The sequence below is a fragment of the Vespa mandarinia genome, chromosome 1 (genome assembly GCF_050613455.1).
Source record: "Vespa mandarinia isolate Hongniang chromosome 1, ASM5061345v1, whole genome shotgun sequence".
NCBI lineage: Eukaryota > Metazoa > Arthropoda > Insecta > Hymenoptera > Vespidae > Vespa > Vespa mandarinia.
Genome location: NC_140810.1, coordinates 5,468,056 through 5,486,748, shown reverse-complemented (window position 1 = coordinate 5,486,748; position 18,693 = coordinate 5,468,056). Strand labels below are relative to the sequence as shown.

Genomic DNA, 18,693 nt, shown 5'->3' with positions numbered 1-18,693 from the left:
TAAATATCGTTTTGTTTGAAAAAAAGGCAAAATTCTCCTTCTTGCTTTTTGTTCTTTTATTATCGACTTAAGATAAACTAAAACGTAAGAAGATAAAATAAAGCTCTCACAAATTTTGAATGTATAATGTTGTTACTTTTTCCCTTGCGTTTACATCGAGTTTACGTCGGAATCTTTATGAGCTCGATGACTAGTAAAACAAGAGGCAATTTACTCTCGCGTAGAATCAATTGGCAAATAGTTCTGTGTGCATTTGCTCGATTACTGTGTATACACATTAACACTGCGTGTAGTCAATAAAGATCTTTCTCTCTCTCTCTCTCTCTTTCTCTCTATCTCTCTCTTTCTATCTCTTTCTTATCTTTTCTTATTTCTTCAATACAATCTTCGCTTTACGTTCTTTTACGATGACGATCACGCGACCCTTGATCTGCCCTCTAAATCGATAACCCTTTTCTTCTAAGAAGTTATGCATATTAGATTTCTGTTTTTTTCTCTCTTCCTTTTCCCTCTTTAACATCTCTATTTTCTCTTTCTCTCTCCTCTCTCTCTCTCTCTCTCGCTCTCTCTCTCTCTCGTCTCTTTGGTTTATCTTTCAGAAGAAAACAGTGTCTGTGCAAGCTTCATTAAAATTGTATTCAATACCGACCGATTTATGAGTGCGTGAGCAATAGTGTGCTATGCTACATGTTTCTCAATTGTATTAAGAATGACATCGTGGATCGATCGTTTATACGTTATATTCTGTCTGGTGTATCTTGGAACCTTCACTTCCGCGGTACGTGAAAAAAATTCCTTTTCAATGTCATTTCTTTCAATGTTATTCAATCTGAAATATTATATTTTTCGAAAACTCATCAACTTCATCATTCCGTTTTTAGAGATATATTTGAGTACACATATATTATACTTTGAAAATTATTTATACATTAAAATGATATATTTAATATTAATTCATTGATAGTTACTATGTTTTAATTTTCTCATATTGTTAATTGTAACGATTGGAATATCCTTGACGAATGAATAATTTACTGAGATAAAGTTTCTAGCATAAATAAGAAAAGATATTTCAATATTTGAACAACTGTTTTAAGAGAGTCAATTGCTTTAATTACAAGAGTGAAAGAGTAGAAGTACTACTACTACTACGTAATTAGTATATTCTTAATGACGTTCTCTATCGAATTTTACACAATTATATAAAATATCGATCTATAGATATACGATCCGAAAGAAATAACAACGAAAGCGCCGAATCGTCGTGAATTATCGTTGCCTTGGTATCTAAACGAAAAAGATCTACAGCCACCCGATGATTTAGCACGATCTGCTAAATGGTGGATTGATGTGGAAGAAAGTCAAGTAAGAAAGCCTGTTATCGTGAATTCAAATAGAAAATCTTGGACACCATGGCGTAAAGCTTCTGGTAGCGAAATTGAACAACGCACAGAGATAGATGATCAATTCGAACAGAATCACGATCAAGATCAATTTGGTCAAATTGACGATTGGAAGCCTTTTCCAGAAGATCAATACAAATATGGTTCTACTTCCAAAGATAATAATGTTTATCAAGATCACAACAATTCTGAAACTTCACTAAAGGAATCAAAGCACAAGTTACCCGTACATAACGATCAAACTCTGTTATATGAAGGGATCGGAAGTGAAAGCACGGTAATGTTACAATTTTGTTTTTTTGTTTAACAACGAGACTGTTGATAATACCACTATTTAATTTGGTTACATAAACGTTTTGATAGTTTAGTTAAGAGAGTTTATATTTAATTTATATTGCTATTACAATATAAATTCTTCATTCGAATGAATATTATATAAATATACCTATATCAATCGAATATTTTGCATTGTTTTTAGAAACCGAGAAAAGAGAGAATCTTATTTTTGTCTCAACCCATATTGACAGTAGCGCATTACGATCCTCAATCGGGTGTACGATGTCCAAGTTTAGAATCTACTGGTCAATTTGTTTATCCTCCCGATTGTAAATTTTTTGTCAACTGCTGGAAAGGCAAAGCGTTCGTTCAACCATGCGCTCCTGGTACTTTGTTTAATCCTGAGACATTGGAATGTGATTTTCCGCATAAAGTTAAATGTTACGGCATAGAAGAGTCTGATCTTATGCGTTACTCAAACGCTTACTTTTTGAAAATCAACGCGGAACAAGGAAAATTACAAGTACGTATATGTATTCATCTTAACAAATTTTTGTTAATTCGTTAAGCATAAAGAAAAATATATATATTTATTTATTTTTTCTTTGATTTCTTTGTTAATAGAAACCACAATGTCCATCTCACGTGACAGGTCTTATTGCACATCCTACAAATTGTACCAAATTTTTGCAATGTGCCAATGGAAACACATTCGAGATGGATTGCGGTCCTGGTACGGTTTTCAATCCTGCCATTAACGTCTGCGATTGGCCTTACAATGTGAGAGGCTGCGAAGGTTAGTGTGAAATATTTGTTATATGATGATAAAGATATAAATCAATATTCTGTTTAAATTAACAGATGCATTAAAGTTAGAAAAGGATACAACAAAGAATCCTAAAGTATCACCGAATCAAAATTTTCATGATTCTTATCACAATCGTACTAATATTTTTGTTGATCGATCGAAATATAATACACAGCTATCCGCAAAAAAGATCGAGTGTCCTGCAGATTTTACAGGATTATTACCTCATCCAGAAACTTGTAGAAAGTTTTTGCAGTGTGCGAATGGTTTTACGTATGTGATGGATTGTGGACCTGGAACAGCTTTTAATCCACTTATATCGGTATGCGATTGGCCTTACAAAGTACCAGCTTGTAAAAAAGGTAATAATCAATTATAATTATTTAAGGTTTAAACGACGATAGTATGCGTTAAACAAAGTTGAAATGTTATTGGTATTACTGATTTGTCAGAGGAAACTTTAAAGCAAGTTACGACAACAAGCAGACCTTGGCCGCAACATAGCCGAGGAGATCCAGGGTCTTGGCGTGAACATCCTCGATATAATCACACTTATAATCGTTATGATCATCATGGTCAAGGTTCTTGGAATACCGAAGTTCAGCCTATGACTACGACTGAATCATCAGAATTACCGTTGAGGCCGATAATTCAAAAACCAAGTTATATTCAACAAAATCAACATAATTCCATGGGATCTACCAATAACCGCAATAGTCAAATCGAAACGTCCCAGGATCATTTTCACCATCAAGGCCATCATAACGATAATTTTTCAGGACCAGGACAGTCTACGACCAGAAAGGATTGTAATACTACGAATCAAATGGCACAAAATCAAGACCCTTGTGATCAACATTATCATTATCATCAGCATTATCATCATTATTATCATATTAATAATTCTAATAATTCCCAATACGAAGGTGCTAATAGAAGAATATCTGGACCTAATGGATACCAACAAGGTTCTTCAACTTCACATGTCACTGAAGAAACTTGGAATCGCAATCCTTTGAATCATGAGCACAATCCTCAGATAAATAATGACGAATTTGACAATCAGCAAACGCTAAATACGTTTAGAGAAATTAATAATCACTCAAGAACTGAATTAACAACGATTGAAGATAAATTGATTCGGCGTTATACACCTTATGGACCAGTTAGAAACAAATTCAATAGCACTGTTCAAACGCAGAATAGAATCGATCCTGAACTTTTTAATAGAGAATCGAATGAATCTACAACTTTGAAAAGAAACATTTACATATTGCCCGACGATATGAAATCTCGAAATAGAACGAATAGAACTTTTGATATACGAAATGGAATATATTTTCCAAAACCAAATCAAAATAATATTACATGGAATCGATCAATTTCATCCGAAAATCGGCCACATGTTTTCGTTCCTGACACATGGAATAATCAATCACAAATTCCTAATCAACCACCGACTCGACCATGGAACCAAGGTGATTTTGTATTATGTTTTAAATGAATTCTTGTCTTTTCTCTGCGGTTTTTTATTTGATTATTTGAATAGGTCGGCATGTAAACAAGAATGCAAATATTTGCATGGCTTTAAAACGATTTGCATGGCATGATGAGAGTTGTTCAATTTATTTTGATAGCATGTTGAATTATATGGGTTACTCTCCAAACAAACGGGTTAGTATTGTTAATGCTCGATCCCCAAATAACAGTTATATAAATCCATATTGGGAAATTTTTTATCTGAAAGGATATCATCGTACGAATGAAGAAGGTTTGTTCTCTGAGGATGAAGAATCAAGAAAATATAAAGAAAATGGTAAGCGATAATCGGTAACCAAAAAAAAAAGGGTATTTGATTACGTTAAATTTTAACATGATTTGCAAGCTATAAAACTAACTTTATTATTTATGATATGCAAAGTTCTATTATATTATCTATATAAAATAATATATGCCCTATTTCTTTTTTGAACCGTTATAATCGTTAAAAACCATATTGATATATAGATATGATCGATAAAGAAGAAAAATTACGCGAATGGCTTGCGAGAACTAATATCCAGCAACAAACCACGAATGACAAGGAAGTTGATTCAAAAATGGATAAGTGGTTAACTAAAACCAATGTCTTTTTACAAGCGAAAGGACAAGTATCGACAGGTACGCTTATATCAAATGAAAGATCATTGTTTTATAACTATTTACGTATCTAAAAAAAATTGTAAATTCAATATGAAGTAAGTTATGCTTTTAATATAATCGTTTAAATTAGTCCTTTTTTTAGATGATAGAAATTCAACACAAATTTCTAAAAAACCATTCTATCCGTACGGAATATACGTTAATTATAATGGTACAAAAGGCCATCTTATCACAAAAGAGTTAGAGATTAATCAAGGACATTCAAGGACTAAAACTTATAATCCCAACAATCAACAAACACCTTTCTCTTTTAATCGAACTTACGGCAGCATTTACACGCGTACGCCATTACATAATCAAGATATTTCTAAGAGGCCTATCGTTCCAAGTAATCATTATCCTATACGGTTTACTCCGAATTCTGTAAATATTCCACAACCATCCGACGGTGATTCTATTAAGCATTCTTTCAATCAGTCAAGATCGACGGATTTAAGAGGCGCGGCTAGTCATCATTCTACTGGAAAAGATTTTCATCCGGTTTCTAGTCAAGCTATTGATAGCACGATCAATCGATCAATTACAATACCGCAGCTCAATTCTCATCGTGCAGCCAATCGTTCAATTAAACAATTCGATGCCTATCCATTAATTTCCGAGAATGTTATAACGGAAAAGATACCGGATGTTTATTCAAAACCGTCCAAGAAGAAAAGTATTTCTGTTTCACAAAATATTCCGGAAAATCAAAATAATACTACCGATCCTAGTATATCGTTCGAATATGACATGATTGAACCACAGTTTAACGATACGAAATTGACATTTGAAAATGAAAATTCGACACCGATATCCAACAAGGTTGTTCACGAAGCTGATGTAGATCCATATGACGTAGATATTCTAGAAAATAAAGATACTTGGAAACCAATATTGGTTTTCGAAAATAAGACTAAAGTCGCGAGCAAGAATGATTCCTCTGTTATCATGAGAATCAATAAAAAGAACACGGAGGTGGATATTTTTAATATAGAAGTACCACCTTATCGCGATGGTAAGTTGCTTCGATTTAATTCTAATTTTATTACGGATAAATGGGTAAGAATTTTGTCAATTATAATATCTAAGCTTTTTTGTGCATGTTTGTGCTTTTGGCGCATGATACTGAAGCGATTGATCTTGGGTGCAAGTTCAGACTATTTAAACATTCTGTAAAATAATTATTTTAAGTATAACGCGTTAATAATGTTTTAAATTTATATACATATTTTTTATATTTACAGAGGAACCTCCGTTTCCTGTGTATTACATCCCACCAGTTCAGTCACTATCACATTTGAAAAAGACTGAACCATTTACGCCGACTTCAGGACAAGTCAGTATCTTATTAAAATATATTAAGTTTAATTCTTTCACAGTCAATAATATTAATGTTACGTTATATAACAGATTATACGTCTCAGAGGTGGTTCTGGTCCAGCAAATGGCTATGTTGAAGTTCAAGGAGCTCAACCAGGTTGGGGAATAGTTTGCGATTCTAGGAATAGTTGGATGCTTAAAGAAGCTCATGTAGTTTGCAGACAATTAGGATACACTAGGTATATTACTTTGTTAACGTTCTTGATTTAATATAATGAAGATAGGATTCGCGTTAAGATTACAGTGTTCATGTTGAACATCCCTTAAGATAATATTTCTTTGCGATTTATAGAGGCGCTGAAATGGCTTGGCAAGGAAGAAATAAACGTAACGGAATGCCAACTTGGATTGCAGCGAATTCCGTAACTTGCTCTGGAACTGAAAACAGATTTCAATCGTGCAAGTACGTTTATTAGGATATTTCTATCCTATAAATGAAATTGTACAATTCTTCCGTCTACATAAATTCTTAAAAAGAAAATAATTGTTATAGATTCACTCATGAACAAGAATGTCGTGTGGAAAGAGATGCAATAGGTGTCAGATGTTTACCAAATCGAATAGCACATTGTCGTAAAGATGAAATTCCACACGAAGGTCAATGTTATCACTTGGCCGATTCTAATACTGGATTAAATCATGCAGAAGCACTTCAGTATTGTATTAAAAGGGAAAGTCGACTTATTGATATTACGAGTCAAGATGAAAACAACTTTGTGTCGGAATGGTTGTTACAATTGCATCCAATAATTGGATCGGTTATGACTTCCGGAGTTGGTTTTACCACATTCAATAGGACTTTATGGCTTTGGGAAGATTCAAGTCGTGCAAAATTTAAGTAAGTTCGACCGTAAACATTCATATTTATCTCTTTATTTTTGCTTTTCTTCTTAACAAAGATATCATTTATAGATTTACAAAATGGTGGCCAGGTTGGATGGAAGATAAGAAATTGCCACCTTGGGTGGGTTCACGTCCAGCTTGTATAATTATGAAACGAAAGTTTCCTTGTCACAATCATCCTGATTCGATTTGCGTTGCGGATTACTTCTTTTGGGATATTGAAGATTGTGCTACTTCTGTGAAGGGACATTCCTATATTTGCAAAAGACCATACGATGACATTAGTATGTACAATCGTTTATAAGATTTAATCTGAAAATTCATAATGATCAAGTATAAAGTATTTATCACAAGTATTTTTTTTATAGGCTGTGTTTATGGTAAGGGCAATCAATATTTTGGAACTGCAAATGTATCTACTTCAGGCAAAGAGTGTCTCCCTTGGGGTGATAACAGAGTTTTTCCTTATCTCAATGTAAATGTATGTATTAGATCTTTTATAATAATATTTAATAAATTGCAATATTTTAATCATCGAATATTTTTATGAAATAGGTAGTTAATCGTGAAGTCAAAGAAAAATTGCGATCCCACAATTACTGTAGAAATCCAAATCCGGACAAAGAATCTAGACCATGGTGTTTCGTAAGTTTTTACGGAGAAAAAGAATATTGCGATATTCCATCTTGTGGAAAAATTGGTAATTTATTTATTTTTTTTATTATTTTAATTCTATAAATGTATTATGAAAAAAATAATGGGGTTTTATTTTAGGCTCGAAGAAATTACTTTTAAGTGGTCAATGTAAACCAAAACACTTCGAATGTTTACCTGGAGAATGTATCCCATCACCGTGGGTTTGCGACGGTGAAGAGGTATGAAAATGATCTTTTTCATTTTCATATACCGATGATATAAACTTGAATTAACTTCATTGATTTTTATAGGACTGTACGAACGGTGCAGATGAGCGAGCATGTATGAATCATTTGGATCTTTATCAAAAATTTGCAAAGCATAGACTTGAGGGATACGATGTCGAAAAGTGGTTGAATGCACCATTGAAAACGTGTGCTTTAAGATGTAAAGAAGCTGATTTCACTTGTCGCTCATTCGCTCATAAGTATGTTTCTTAACTTACCTTTATATTTGTTAGAAAAATTTCAATTATTGATATATATGATATTTTTTTACATTTGTACATTTTTAGGGCTAGTGAGAACATTTGTTTGCTGAGTGATAGCAATATTGGTTTGACAGGAGCTTTAAAACCTGCTAAGGAATTCGATTATTATGAAATGAAAGAAAGAAGTGTTAATTGTGACAATATGTTCATCTGTGGAAATCGCAAGTGTATCAATCAGACGTTGGTATGTAATGGAAAAAATGATTGCAACGATCGTACCGATGAAAATGTCTGTACTGTGGAAAATCTCGATTATGCTATTCGGCTTGCTGGCTCGGATAATATTGACGAGGGTAGAATCGAAGTTAAAGGTAAATAAGGAAAATTAATTTTTCGATTGGTAAATCTTCATCAAATCGTTTGGCTATTCGATATTATCGTTAATTAATTTTTTATAGTTTGGGGCATATGGGGTCAAGTTTGTGACGATGGTTTTGGTATGATTAATGCTGGAGTTATTTGCAAAGAACTTGGTTTTCCGCTCGGTGCTTTGGAAATTAAACCTGGAGGATTTTATGGTAATTTAGATCCACCAAATCGATTTATGGTGGACCAATTGCAATGTCGTGGCAACGAAACATCATTACGCGAATGTGATTTCGAAGGGTACGTTGATATTCCAATAAATAAAGAAGATACGATGTGTGAATGTAATTAAATTGTAATTATTGTAATTCTGCAGTTGGGGCGTTCATAATTGTCAACCAGAGGAAGCTGTAGGAGTAGTTTGCAAAACAGCAGTTGATAGTTGTCAGGAAGGTTATTGGAAATGCGAGAACAGTCCAGAATGTATACCTATAGCATTTATTTGCGATGAGGTTGCAGACTGTTCTGATTATTCGGACGAAAGTGATGAACATTGTAATGTAAGAGATATGCTTAACTTTTTATTAATGAAATTTCATCTGATTATCAATCATCTCATAAATAGGAAGTCATAAATAAAAAATCATTTAAAAAATCGAAAATAATTTATTTTAATTTCTTTATTAAATAAGGCTCCATTTGAAATTCGTCTGGTAAATGGTAGCAGTCCATTGGAAGGCAGAGTAGAAATTCGTCATCACGGTATATGGGGCACAGTTTGTGACGATGATTTCTCTGCTGCTACAGCCAGAGTAATTTGTAGATCTTTGGGATATGGTGGTGTTGCAAAAGCAAAAAAAGACAGTTTCTTTGGTCCTGGACAAGGACCTATTTGGCTCGATGAGGTATGTTTTTTGTAATTTTGTATTCACACTCGTTTTGTTTCTTATTTAATATCATCCTTTCGATTTTATTAAAATTAGGTTTCTTGTCGTGGAAACGAAACTCAGTTGAAATATTGCTATCACAATCACTGGGGACGAAACAATTGCGATCACAATGAAGATGCAGGTGTAATTTGTTCACCTGGAGCCGTGAACAATGACTCCGAGGTAACTCGAAATAATTTCTCTCGGACTAGATCCTAATTTGTATACATATTTAGTCGAAACACAATGATTTGTTTCTTCTACAAATCTGTGATTTCTAGTCTTGCAAAGTAAACGTAACCAAAGATCTAAATACATTAACAATTTTATAATTCGCCTTTACTATTATCTATTATTAGCGTTTAGAAAATTAATTTATTTGTACAATAACGGCAAATAAACATAAATACTTTGTAATTTCTTGACACGATTGTCAGTGAAAATAAATATTAAAGTATACAATGCATACGAAGAATGATTACTACATTCCTTGGCCCTGATTTACCTGTTGATCGTTCAGTTCTTCTCGGAAACGATGACCAATTTACCGGAACCAAGAATTAATGATGTATTACCAGCGAATTGTGGAAAACGTTCGGAAGATTTCAACGATGACGAGGATCGTATATTTGCTAAAGTGGTGCATGGTTCGATTGCACCAAAAGGCACATATCCGTGGCAGGTAAAAAAAATTATTTAATAAATAATTTAGTAATAATTAAAATAATTAAAATAATAAAAATTATTTAATAAATAATTATTTAATAAATAATTTAATAAATAATTAATAAATAATTTAGGAAAAATAAATGTAATAAAAAAATAATTACTTGAATCGTACCGTTTAAACATTGAATAGATTTGTTAATATAATATAAATTGGTAGGCCAGTATACGAGTTCGAGGACATAGTCGATCTAATCATTGGTGCGGAGCGGTCATTTTGTCGCCTTTGCACGTTCTCACGGCTGCACACTGTTTGGAAGGTTATAATAAAGGAACGTACTTTGTTCGTGCTGGAGATTACAATACTGAAGTAAGGAACATTTTCAAAATCAAATTTCTCTTTCTCTTTCTCTCTCCCCCTCTCTCTTTTTTTCTCTCTTTCTCTCTGTTAGTATTAATTATAGATGTAATTATCTTAGCAATTCTTAAATATATTTAGATACAAGAAGGAACAGAAAAGGAAGCGAATATCGAAGATTATTATATCCATGAAGATTTTCGTAAAGGACATAAAATGAATAACGATATCGCTCTAGTTTTGCTCAAAGGACGAGGTATACCCTTAGGCAAGGATATCATGCCAATTTGTTTGCCATCAGAAAATACGGAATATCCTGCTGGTTTGAATTGTACTATCAGTGGATTTGGCAGTATTGAAACTGGGAAAACAAGTAAATCATTATTACGAATATGTCAGTTTTCCTTTAATTATAATGATATTTGTATTCGAATATAATTATCTTGCTTTACCGTTAGCACCATCGAAAGATCTCAGATACGGCTGGATACCATTACTAGACCAATCGGTATGTCGTGCTGAGTATGTTTATGGTCACGGCAAGATCAGCGATGGGATGGTATGTGCTGGATACTTGGATGAAGGTGTTGATACTTGCGATGGTGATTCTGGTGGCCCATTGGCGTGTTATCACAATGGTAGGATTCTTTTTCAAAATATTATTTTTTAACGTGTAATTTTGGACATTATATACATACTTTTGTATAGGTGCATTTACATTGTACGGAATCACGAGTTGGGGACAACATTGTGGAGAAGCCAATAAACCGGGTGTTTATGTTCGAGTGGCTCATTATCGACGTTGGATCGATAAAAAAATCATGGAATCTCTATCAGGAAAATAATCTCACACAAAAATTAATTAGTTTGACGAACGAGTTCAGCAAATTCTCGTTGATAAATTTCTCACGTTAATTTTTTTTCTTATCTTGGAGGAGAGGAAAGAAGCACTACAATTTAACTTCTTTATCGATTTGCAATTTATTTCGTAAGACATCATCGTTTCTACAATAATTTTAATTGCTGTTTCATCGCTGTTACATGATTGAGCCTATGTATGTACAAATAGTCCCAACGCATCTCTTTTGACATCGTCGAAAGTAAAAATGGGGAGAACTCGCATTTGTACAATGAAATGAAACTGATTCCGGATGAAACGATGTACGAAGTATTTAAACTATGTTGTTGCGATAACATAAAACAGATCATCGATTCTCAATCCATTTGGATGGCTCGCTTGAATCGAAGAAATCATTGGATCTTGATATTCTGGAAAAAAATGCATTCTATGATGGGATAATATTGTTATTTAACATTTTAATACGGTCGGTTTTTATGATAATACAAAAAAAAACGATTTTTCAACGCGTTACATTATAAATTATCTCGATCATTTCTTACGATCGAGAATAATAATTTTAACAAATAATTCAATCACAATAGAAATTTTATATGCGCTGAAACGATTCAATGAAGATTCTCATGAAAAGTTACATAAATTATGGGGTCGAGTTTCTCTCTCTCTTCCTCTCTCTCTCTTCCTCTCTCTCTCTCTCTCTCTCTCTCTCTCTCTTTCTCTCTTTCTCTCTTTCTACCTCTCTTTCTTTCTCTCTTTTTTTTACATACATATATACGCGCACACACTCATTCTTTATTTCTCTTGGCCTATTTACGATCACGTTAATCATACATGCAAAGAGATTATCGCGCGAAAATATAGAAAAAAGAAAAGGAAAAAAAAAGAAAATTGAAAACAAGAGATAGAAGAAAGGAATGAAAAGTTAAAATCATTTACAAGCAAACTTGGCGAAGTATTGACGCATTATACTCTCGAGTGTCGCGTCGTGTGTATATAAAGTTTCTTACATAAAGGGAATGTTCATTGAAAATATGTTTAGCGCGGAAATTAACGTTAACTCTCACTCTCGAGTACGCTTAATTTAGGCATAAAGTTCCCGACTCGATTAAGCTCGCCAAAGGAGGATTTAAATATTCACATGTTTATTTAATAGATAAATGAAATGACGTTTCAAATGTCATACAATTTACGATATTCAATGAGATACCGTCGAAAGAAAAATTCTGTGGAACGTCGTCGAAAATCAATGCGAAGACGTATAATATGTATATGAATTTGTATAAAACGCATCGCAAGATGTAATGATATGAAAGCATGGCTACATATATATATATATATATATATATATATATATATATATATATATATATGTAGTAGACAAAGGTACTTATTATATAAAAAAAAAAAAAAAAAAAGAAAAGTAAATAAAGTCGGTCGCTCCTTTCGCGGCGTAAAAAGCTCGGGCTCGACTAACTATCTAGTGACTAGACGATAAGCAAGATTTTTCTCTATAAATTGATTTCGAGGATGAATCTAGTTTTTTGCTATATTATAGCGTTAGGTGATCTCAGATCGATCGATCGGCGTTTCTTGTCGTCGAGTATTTGTCGTGTTCGTTACGACGTTTTTCGACAAATGTCAATATTTCTAGTCGTATTTTTTTTCTCTGCCTCCTTCTCTTTCTTCGGCCTCAGGGCTGTCGCATTGGAAAAATAAAAAAAAAAAAAAAACAAAAAAAAAACAAAAAGAAAATTAAACGATCTATCGTTTTGCACAATTATCAAGAAAATTGAAATATATGTATTTCTGTTCGTGATTGATCAAGGGAACAAAAGTCGAATAGATAATTGCCAATGATGATCGAAAAAAAAAAGAAAGGAAAAGAAAAGAAATATGACAACGATCGAAGAAGAAAAATTTCACGAAAAAATATTATCATCGTCAACGACAGCCCTGATCGATTTCATTAAATTCGATTACGGTCTAATACTTAAAATCTAAATTAACGCATAATAGATACGCATATATTATATAATTGTATGTATATATACACGCCATTCCTTTTATTTACAGATTGTGTAACCATAAACTTTGTAGTGTATCTCAATAGAAAGGGACAACGGAGCAGCACTTACGGAAATGAATTTTAGATGACGCTTCTTTTTATATCAATCACGAATCGATCGACTTGCTTTCACATCTCTTATCGTCGTAATTATCGTCATTTGAATCTTAGCCGATCGAAAGGCAATCGCGATTATCGTCGCGTTTTTATATCGGATTTGTAGAAAAACGCATGCCATATAAAAAATTGAAGTGATCGTGTGCTGCTCGTAAGAAATTATTCGAGACGGATGGAAACTCATCGATTTGTTATTTGATATAGAAGGGCGGGATGGATTTTTGAACACGGATTGTTGAGCGAGGATGATCAAATGATCACGGTGAAACGATATGAATATTTGACAATGCAACGATTAAGCGGCTTAAATGGTACGGTGGTAATTTAATATTTATGTACTTACGATAAATGTGCATGTGTATAATTGTCGATGATTGTTATATCCTATCTACATGAGAAAAAAACTCCTTGAGTCATCATCGAGCATTCGGACACTTTGTTTTGCCGGATAGGATGAAGAGATTCTTTGAAAGATCGTACGAAAGTTTATCAAGAAGTAAAGAAAACAGTTTGTTTTTTCTTTTTCTTTTTTTTTCTTTTTTTTTTTTCTTTTTTTTTTTCGTTAGATCTACGTTTCACAGTTTTTGTGTTAAAGTGCATTGTTTTCGAGACGACGATGATAAAATTGATAATATCCAACGGGACGAATAACGAAAAACGATATTTACCTCGAAAAATTCGTTATCGTTACTGCTTATCGTACAGAACTCGTACGTATATAATCGTATATTTACTGTCATTTATGTTATGATGAATGCCATAATATATTTATCGTTTCCATTATTTTATGCGATATCATATTATAATGATATATCTTTATAAATGTTTTTTCAAGAATTTCGCTTTTCTCGATGTACGGTTATTTCCTCTTCCTCTTCCTCTTTCTCTCTTTTTTTTTTTTCTTTTTAATTATGTTTTATTACAAAGATCGCTATATCTCGTAGTAATGTACTTTCATGCGTTTCTATTTTGTAGGATGAAGATCATATTTTTTATTAATATTTTGTTAGGAACGTAATGGAAACAACGCGTGAATCGTAGTACATACATACATATATACGTTCGATGAAAATAAAATCAAATATATAATAATTTATTGAGTAATTTAAGAATGGCAAGTGTCCATAGCGTTCGATGACTCACGGATTTTGGCGATTCGATCGATTAATTTATACTTTCTTTGTTACGCGATCTTTGTATAGACTCTCGGTTCGTATTCGTCTATTAATCGTAATGGACTTTTCAAGATCTTCATCCTTTTAACATCTGTTCTTAATTCGGCAATTTCGTGACGGCAGTTAAAACGTTATTAGATCGTCGTGACTTCATTTGAATAATTTTTCCTTTACTTTCCTTCCATCGTTTTCACAATATTTGTCCTCTTTTTCTTTGTTTATTTTTTTCCATTTCTTTTTCTTTTTCTTTTCTTTTTACTTGGATTGTGCTATATACCCAGGAGAAGCGAACTCTTGGTCCCTAAATATTTTAAGAAGGTTTTTCTTTCGTGCTCTCGAGTTCATGCAGGCAAAGAAGGAAAACAACGCCGGATATTAGCAAAATCGTGATCTGACTTTCTTTCTCCGTTTTAAGATCGCAAAAGTCGATATCGTTGACTTGATCAAACGTTTGATCGAATCTTCCTATCGTTATAACACCCTTTTCACCTTTCCCGATCGATACGTTACTCATAAAAATGTACTTTCGAATTAATTTTGCAAGACGTTAAGCGTGTCGGAGAACGATATTAAACGATTCATTTATTGAACGTCGATCATGTTTGTAGTAATTTGCAAATACCATCAATCCTACCACGTACGAGTTCTTTCGACCTTCGCATCGTCTCTCTTTTTTTTTCTCTTTTTTTCTCTTTCTCCCGCCCCCATTTTCTTCTCTTCTCTTATATAACTTTAAGTACGGGCACGATGATCATAGTGGCTTTTTTTTCTTATCGGATATCTATGATACTATATTTGAACTTAGAGACTACAGGAACGAACCTACATCTGACACTTAGGAGTCCGTTTAGCGTTATATCAAAAGGGCTATATACAAAAGAATCGGCTATGTCACGGATCGTCTCTCGAGAATGCTCCGATTATACTTCTCATTACGATACGTCGATCTTTCATCATTCTCTTTCCTATAACGATTGAAAAACGGAAAGGATATTCGAAGAACTTTCGAGATACAGCCGGTACGTGCCTCGGACTTAGGAACTATACTTACTGTTCACGCGCGATATTGTCCGAGCGAATATTCCGTTCGTACATATACATTACATAAATAGTTATCCGAGTATCGATTCGTTTCGCTCGAAGCCGATCGTCGTCCTTCGTTCAAGAACAGAAGGGAAATCTCTTTTCTTCCTTTTTTTCTGCTTTTTTTCTTTTATCTTTTCTCTCTCTCTCTTTCTCTTTCTCTTTCTCTTTTAATCTTTTTTAAATTAAAGACCAGACTAGTCCCGAAATCCGATTTCAAAGAACAGCCAGTTTATTCGATCTCGCGAGCCGCATCGTCATCTGCAATCGTCAAAAATCATTTTACGAATCGATTTTGCCGACCAACGTTGGCCTACATCGCTCGCTCATCGAGCCATACCTTATTTTTCCTTGCTTTTTAATCGCGAACTGCTCGATACGTTCATACGTATGCTCTTGTCGATGGCCTACCACGGCCGTCAGAAATATTACCCGAAGGATTACATTTTCATCCGTATCGCATCGAGGTCGGGCAAGCTTCATTTTAACATTGCCGATGACTATACGGGTCAAGCAGATGCTTAATCGATTTTTAACAACGCGAGATCTCACTATAGGGCAATTTTTAATCGCAAGCGCAATCACGGAACGACGAGTCTACATCTGATGTAGCTTATTCCGTTTAATACTTTAAATCCGTCGTTTATCTTCTCATTTTTCTCTCTTCTCTTCTTTTGCCTTTTCGCTTTCTTTCCTTCTTCCTTCTTTTTTTTTTCTTTTCACTTCTTGCACCGAGAACACAGTCTCCTTTCGCAGGAGATTAAATGGATATCGTTACGAATATATTAATATTTATAAATGTGTTTGTATATGTGTATATATATATAATAGTATACATATATATATATATACATACATACATACATACATACATATATATATATATATATATATATATATATATATATATATAAATGTATACACATATATACATATAAATTGATACTATTCTTTATCAGTAGCGTTCCTGTTCGACATGTTGCAGCGAATCTTGTTTTCACTGGGTGTTCATTTCAGACCTGCGAACATATATCGCTGTTGATATTTTTAATAATAATAATATTTTTAGATGATCATTTCCGAAAAGATATTTTTAATTATTAAATATTATTTAATATATTACAAATTATTAAGAAAGAACGATCTCGTAAGTCTTTCTTACTTTAAAGCTTTGTAACGTTCCTTCTCAGGATTGTTATCGGGTGGTTCACACTCGAATGATGCTAGAGCCAATGCTATAAAGAGGAAAAGAGAGAAAGAATTTAATGTTATAGATCTCGTAAATTTGATTGTAATCGTTACAAACATAAGACGATCATCTCTCCAATTATTTGTCCTTACCATTTTCGGTTAATACAGGACTCGCTTGTAAAAAGGCTATAACTCGTGGATTCTTTTCAAACGGACAAGCTACTTGTTTCCAGGCGATGAATTCCGTTACCTGTTTTGCTAGCTGCCAAAATTTCTCAAAATTAATGTGTCCGTTTGGTAGTCTGAAACAAGATTAACAAGTGGAATGTTCTTAATTTGTTTTTAAAAGGTTTCTTTATAGTTTTCCTTGAGCAACGATCGTACGCTTAAAACTTTTTAAAATGAACATAATCGCTCGCCGTTTCTCGAATATTTTCGAAAGCGTAAAAGAAAAAGAGAAAGAGAAAGAGAAAGAGAGAGAGAGAGAGAGAGAGAACGGTATTCTCGAGTTTTTATTTTTGCTCGACACCTTTCATATTTTTTTGATTTTTTTCTTCCTTTTGCCCAACTTTCCAGGACACAACTTTTGCCATTATAAGTTTAATAAGTTTACACGTACACGCGGACGTAATGTCACGTTCGTAGATGTAATAAATAAGATTCTCGAAAAGGATGAGTTTTGCGAGAGACGTCGACTCGATACGTCGACATATCGCTTTCTCCAAGATTAATAATCCTGGCACGAGAAATGCCGCGTGAGAAGGAATTCGTGAAAATCGACAAGGAAAACTTCTCTTCGGAAGTAATCGAGAATTTTTGATTAGATATATATAGATATATAATATATAATATCTGGCTAAAACTTATATTCGTTTACAGAGTAAGAGATAGATCAATTTATCGATATTTTTTTGTTTATACTTCACAGGAATATTTACTTTTAGTATATATATATATATAAGGCAAAAATATGTGTAAGGTACTTATGATAATTTAAAATTCGTAAAAACTTTTATGTTATTTAAATTTTTCAAGAATAAGCCGTGAAATATATTTACCGTTGGAAAGCATGAAAAACTGCATAAAAAACATGATATGAGTATTACGTGCTTTATTTTGTGTCACGTTGATGTTAACTACACATTCTCTCTCTCTCTCTCTCTCTCTCTCTCTCTCTCTTTCTCTCTCTCTCTCTCTCTCTGTTTCGTAGGCATCAATTAAACGTCAGAGACTCGTCCACTTCCTCTCCCACTAGTGTCGAGAATGCTTCTGGTTATAATAACGTATATAACTACGTAGGACAATTACTAGTAAATTAGCGACAACATAGAATGACGGATTGACCACCGGTTTGCCTACCTATGTCACGCTCTATTAATTAAATTTTCAGCCCTTCGCTTGAAATTCCAATGAATATATATATATATATATATATATATATATATATATATATATATATAATATGTTGCATGTAAGTTCTACTCACTTGTTGCTGCAGCCCTCGTTGAGAAAGTATAGATCCTTGACTAGCAGGCTAAAGAAGGGAACAACGATTCGTTGACGTTCGTCCGTAGCGCCGGCGCTACGCCACATTGCTGCCTTTAAGGTGCTACGATAGCTGCTGAAATTGCTACTAGGATCCATTTGATGTTCTAGGATTGAGAACTTGGCCGATTGTACTTTTGACCACTATAAAATAAAAAAACAAATACTTATATTTATGATACTTTTTAATCAATTGTTATAACAAAGCAATGATATTTTTAATCTTCAAATAATCAAATATATTATAATTTATTCGATATTTTCGTCCAATACAAGAATAAAGTATTTCCAAATGGAATGTATTTTAACGTTAGTAGGATCG

General features: G+C 33.3%; 2 protein-coding genes across 4 annotated transcripts in view; one reads left to right on the top strand and one right to left on the bottom strand.

Moving 5' to 3' along the window:
- The first annotated feature begins 584 nt into the window (after positions 1 to 584).
- LOC118444946 (uncharacterized) lies at positions 585 to 11,666 on the top strand. Of its 3 annotated transcripts, XM_035873757.2 has the most exons (28): positions 585 to 778; positions 1,222 to 1,680; positions 1,882 to 2,202; positions 2,304 to 2,475; positions 2,541 to 2,849; positions 2,940 to 3,965; positions 4,235 to 4,303; positions 4,495 to 4,647; positions 4,772 to 5,683; positions 5,913 to 6,004; positions 6,079 to 6,227; positions 6,341 to 6,451; positions 6,542 to 6,886; positions 6,961 to 7,175; positions 7,260 to 7,372; positions 7,447 to 7,591; positions 7,666 to 7,766; positions 7,839 to 8,014; positions 8,102 to 8,388; positions 8,476 to 8,683; positions 8,760 to 8,943; positions 9,076 to 9,288; positions 9,367 to 9,495; positions 9,833 to 9,994; positions 10,199 to 10,348; positions 10,478 to 10,709; positions 10,795 to 10,974; positions 11,045 to 11,666. In XM_035873757.2, the coding sequence occupies exons 1-28, from the start codon at positions 710 to 712 to the stop codon at positions 11,179 to 11,181; spliced, it is 6,819 nt and encodes a 2,272-aa protein (XP_035729650.2). In that variant the 5' UTR covers positions 585 to 709; the 3' UTR covers positions 11,182 to 11,666. The 3 variants fall into 3 exon arrangements, with proteins under 3 accessions (XP_035729650.2, XP_035729651.2, XP_035729652.2); XM_035873758.2 differs by lacking the exon at positions 4,235 to 4,303 and having other exon boundaries at positions 586 to 778; positions 11,045 to 11,664; XM_035873759.2 differs by lacking the exons at positions 4,235 to 4,303; positions 4,495 to 4,647; positions 4,772 to 5,683 and having other exon boundaries at positions 588 to 778; positions 11,045 to 11,652.
- Positions 11,667 to 14,220: 2,554 nt separating this feature from the next.
- Positions 14,221 to 18,693, bottom strand: part of LOC118444947 (uncharacterized) — a 291,906-nt gene continuing 287,433 nt past the window's right edge. The window contains exons 10-13 of the mRNA XM_035873760.2: positions 18,313 to 18,515; positions 16,977 to 17,128; positions 16,798 to 16,870; positions 14,221 to 16,654 (exon numbers count right to left, since the gene is read on the bottom strand). Coding sequence (XP_035729653.1) covers positions 16,633 to 16,654; positions 16,798 to 16,870; positions 16,977 to 17,128; positions 18,313 to 18,515 — 450 coding nt within the window. The 3' untranslated portion in view covers positions 14,221 to 16,632. The remainder of the gene's footprint in view (positions 16,655 to 16,797; positions 16,871 to 16,976; positions 17,129 to 18,312; positions 18,516 to 18,693) is intronic.